This window comes from Chrysochloris asiatica, unplaced genomic scaffold (genome assembly GCF_000296735.1).
Source record: "Chrysochloris asiatica unplaced genomic scaffold, ChrAsi1.0 scaffold00160, whole genome shotgun sequence".
NCBI lineage: Eukaryota > Metazoa > Chordata > Mammalia > Afrosoricida > Chrysochloridae > Chrysochloris > Chrysochloris asiatica.
The window spans coordinates 7332672-7337294 of NW_006408678.1; the positions used below are offsets into that span (position 1 = coordinate 7332672).

The following is a 4623-nucleotide window of genomic DNA, read 5'->3' on the forward strand; positions in this document are numbered from 1 at the left end:
GGTCAAATGCCAATTAAAAAAACCTAACAAATGTTATCAACTGAGATCAAATTTCATACCCATAAATGTCATGGCAAGATATTTTTTTTTCTCTTTTTTCTATTGCTGATTTCTCTTCCCTCTCCTCCTGTCTATATTGAATGTTCCCATATTTGGCCCTCACCAAAGCCCAACCATGAAAAAGGCAATTGGTATGGATACTTTCTGGTTCAACAGTGAGGAGAAGATGAAGTACCCCTCAGACATTAGGGTATATCTGGGAAACGTCCTTCTTCCTTCTGGTAGGATGTCAGGTCTCCCTCATCAAGAGTCTCTCCTCTTTGCCCTCTCCACTCTTTCTTCTGGACTTCACAATTCTGAGCAGTAGCCCCATAAGACATCTTCTTTTTGGGACTCGAAAAACTCTCGTGGTGGAGTTCTGTCTCCTCAGCTAATTCATCCTGGTCAAGGATTCCACATTTCTCCTCAGAGAGATTCTCAGGGTCAGCCCAGTCTTGTTTCTCCCCAGAAGCAAAGACCCCATAGAAGATGACACCACTGTAGTGTACCATGGCAGCTATGACGAAGACATTCTGCCATTCCTCCCGGGTCTACACAAGGAAGTAAAGCACCAATGAAAGGTTTAACCACAAAGTAAAGGTTAGCTGTATGGTCTAGAGGCTTCCACTAGGAAAAGGACACATACCCACTTCAAAGGTAATGCTGGGATTCCTGAAAAGAAACTATGCAGGATCCATAAATGTGTCAGAATTTGAGTGTTTAAAAATGAAAAGTTGGAAGACTCCAATGAATATTCATTTTTAGATTAAAAAAAATACTTTTAAAATTAAAGAACATGTGACAATACATGTAGCATTATTATAAAGTTCTTCTAAATATTCAAATGGATTTCTTCTCAAGTAATAGATTGAATTAAATTTGCTCTAGGAACCTGTCATTTTAAATATCATTATTACCTGCTGCTGCATACATCACATTATTTAAACCATTAAAATGTTTAGTCTTGTCTGGCTTGTTTGTAATCATATTTTCTTAGTATATACAGTAAATTTTAAAACTTGGAATTTGAGTACAAAGTTAGGGAAAGAAGAGTATCTTGTATTTACTAGTCATGCTACCAATCCTATAAACAATCATAAACAAAGGAAAAACAAAATACTTTTTCTGATTGAGTAAGAAAAATCACCCCATACATTCATTTGAAAAAAAGCTGTTAAGAATTTCTGAAGTCATGCTTGCAATCATTAATACAACTAGGAAAATAATATCAAGATTTTTAAAATTGGTTTTTAAATTTCTTCTAAAAAATCTCATTGCAGAAAGTAGCATCATGCAACTCTTTCAGCAACAGAGAGAGTCCTATGGCATGTGGCTGAACTCTGGATTGTGAGATCCTCCCCTACCACCCACACTAGTCTAAACATACAAAGGTTCAGTAAAGATTGGGTGCCACACCTTTGTAGGTTCTTTTAAAGGGACAAGAATCTCTTGCTTATTTCCATCAGCACAAGGAAGTACAAGAGTATTAATATTTTTTATGCTACAACATACTAACTAACTAAATGAAAATGACCTACAAAGTTTAATCATTTAGAATTATAAAACAATCTTGGGTCATTCCTTTATACTAAATTGATGGCTTCAGTTTCTTTATATCTCTAGTCTCTATGGCATTTTCCCAGCCTCCCTCCCTCCCCCACCTTCTATGTCTGAATTGAGGAAATGGGAACTAAACAAGACCATCAATAAACAATGATTTAGAGAAATAATAATAAAGAAATAAAAAAGAATTTCAATTGACTCAGCCAAGGTCAAGGACGTACACTTCCCATAGTTACAGGCTGCAAAGAGCCTTGAGATCTCAGGCAGTGTGTGCACAACTGTAGTCTTTTGATACCGTAGCTCACAGACCCCAAGGAAACCATTACCTTGTGCTTCGTCAATGCCCCAACAATGAGGGGACAGACCATTCCAGAGAGGGTTCCCACTCCATTTGAGATCCCCATGAGAATGCTGGCATAACGGGGTGCAATGTCCAGATGATTAACATTGAAACCTGCAGTGAAGCCAATACCCCAAAGTCAAAGCCAAGAACAGACTACCAAACATGCTGCAGGTAATACTGAACTTCCTCCACTGTCATTGGTAACTGGATGGCACAAATGGTAAAACATTGGACTACCAGCCAAAGGTTAGCAGTTAGAACCCACCCAACAGTGCTGAAGAGGAAAGGTCTGGCAATCCACTTCTGAAAGGTTTTTCCTGGAAACCCTATGGAGTATATGCCTACTTTGCACACGTGGGTTCACCACAAGTCAGAATCAACTCCACAGCAACAAACAACAACTAGCCTCCATCTATTTGATTTCCTCTAGCACATGACTAATGGATAGCTCTACCTAGAGGGATTGAGAATTGTCAGGTTGGGTCTGGACACAGCAGAAAAATGTGCTGTGATTCGTGAGCCATGTCTGACATGGGATCTTAATGGGGCAAATTATGACTATCTTTGCTTGTACGTTCAGAACTCCAAAATATGGTGTTTTAGCCAAAACCCAGACTAGATCTATTCAACGTAAATAGTCACTCAATCACATACAGTGTGATTAGACATAAGCCCTGCTTCATAATGTTGGTGTTGTTAAGTGTGGCAAACCCTTGGTGTGAAACTGTGGGTTAATGTGCTGGACTGCAAAGTTGGTTTGAACTGCAAGGTCGGCGGTTCAAGCTCACCAGCTACTCCTCAGGAACCCTATACAGGGTCTCTATGGGTCAGAACTGACTTGATGGCACTTAACAAGAACAACATGGGAGTCTTGGTGTGGTGCTGTAGGAAAAGCACTGGACTGGGAACCTCAAGGTCAGCCATTCAAATCCACCAGTAGCTCCTCAGAAACCCTATACTGGGTCACTATGAGTTAGAAGCAACTCAGCATCACTTAACAACAACAACAACAAGAAAAGATAGAGTATTGCTGGTGGTGTCATAAGATAAGTACTGGCCTACTAACCACAAGGTCGGCAGTTCAAACTCCCTAGTTGCTCCTTGAGAGAAAGATGAGGCTGTCTGCTTCCAAAAATATTTTAAAGCTCAGAAACACTATATGAGTAGGAACTACCTTAACAGAACACAACCACCACCACACCAAGATTAAAATCTATAATAAAAATATGGATAAGCAAAAGGATCGAGGAGAGATTCTAATCATAGCAATATTAAGATGGAATTATAAATTATTTCTCTGGTCTCCAATCTCCAAATGGTTTGTGCTATAAAATTTTCAATAAAGAGAAAATGCATTTGTATATTTTTAAATGGTTGATAATTTCAATTTTTGTAAATGCCTAAACTGTCTCATATTCTCTGCTGTTCATAAGGTTTTCAGTGACTAAATATTTGGAAGTAGTTTGTCACTCTTTCTTCCTATTCTGTCTTTGTCTGGAAGCTCATCTGAAACATCTCCACCATGGGTGACCCTACTGGTATTTAAAATAACGATGGCATAGCTTTCAGAATCATAGCACTTCACAAGCCACCACAGTACAACAAACTAACAGACAAATGCCTCAGGTTGGAAGGCACTCAAAATGCGACTGGGGAAGAGCTGCCTCCTCAAAGTAGAGTTGACCGTGATGACACAAAAGGACTAAAGTCCATAGGAGAAAAGCCCACAGGACCTTCATTGGCGGATAGGGCACAACTCAAAATGAAGAGAAACAGCTGTAAACATCCACTGAAAATCAAAACATGGAATGTACAAAGTATGAATCTGGGAAAACGGAAAGTTATCAAAAATGAAATGGAACTTATAAACATTGATATCTTAGGCATTAGTGAGCTGAAATGGACTACTGTTGGCCATTTTGAATCTGACAGCCACATGGTTTACTATGCCGGAAATGACAAATTGAGGAGGAATCGTGTTGCATTCATTGTCAAAAAGAACATATCCAGATCAGTCATGAGGTACAGCACTGTGATAGGATAATAATATCCATGGCCTACAGGGAAGCCCAGTTAATACCGCTATTATTCAAATTTATGCACCAACCATTAAAGCCAGTGAGGATGAAATAGAAGAATTCTACCAACTTCTTCAATCTGAAATGAATCAAACATGCAATCAAGATGTATTGATCATTACTGGTGATTGGAATGCAAAGGTTTGGAGCAAAGAGGTAGGATCAGTAGTTGGAAAATATGGCCTTGGTGACAGAAATGATGCTGGAGAACGCATGACAGAATTCTGCAAAACCAATGATTTTTTCATTTCAAATACCTTCTGTAGACAGCATAAGAGACGACTATACACATGGACCTCACCATATGGAATACACAGAAATCAAATTGACTATATCTGCAGAAAGAGAAGATGGAAAAGCTCCATATCATCAGTGAAAACAAGGCCAGGGGCAGACTGCAGAACAGACCATTAATTACTCATATGCAAATTCAAACTGAAGCTGAAGAAAATGAAAACAAGTCCACAGGAGCCTAAATATGACCTTGAATATATCCCACCTGAATTTAGAGATCATATGAAGAACAGATTTCATACATTGAACACTAAAGACCAAAGACCAGAAGAATTGTGGGATGATGTCAAGAACATCATACATGAA

The 4623-nt window shown here is 38.8% G+C and overlaps 1 protein-coding gene across 1 annotated transcript in view; it reads right to left on the bottom strand.

Moving 5' to 3' along the window:
- Positions 1–245: 245 nt before the first annotated feature.
- The window catches only part of SLC17A8 (solute carrier family 17 (vesicular glutamate transporter), member 8), a 94337-nt gene continuing 89959 nt past the window's right edge, over positions 246–4623 (bottom strand). The window contains exons 7-8 of the mRNA XM_006871126.1: positions 1929–2056; positions 246–590 (exon numbers count right to left, since the gene is read on the bottom strand). Of these exons, the coding sequence (XP_006871188.1) occupies positions 246–590; positions 1929–2056 (473 nt within the window). The remainder of the gene's footprint in view (positions 591–1928; positions 2057–4623) is intronic.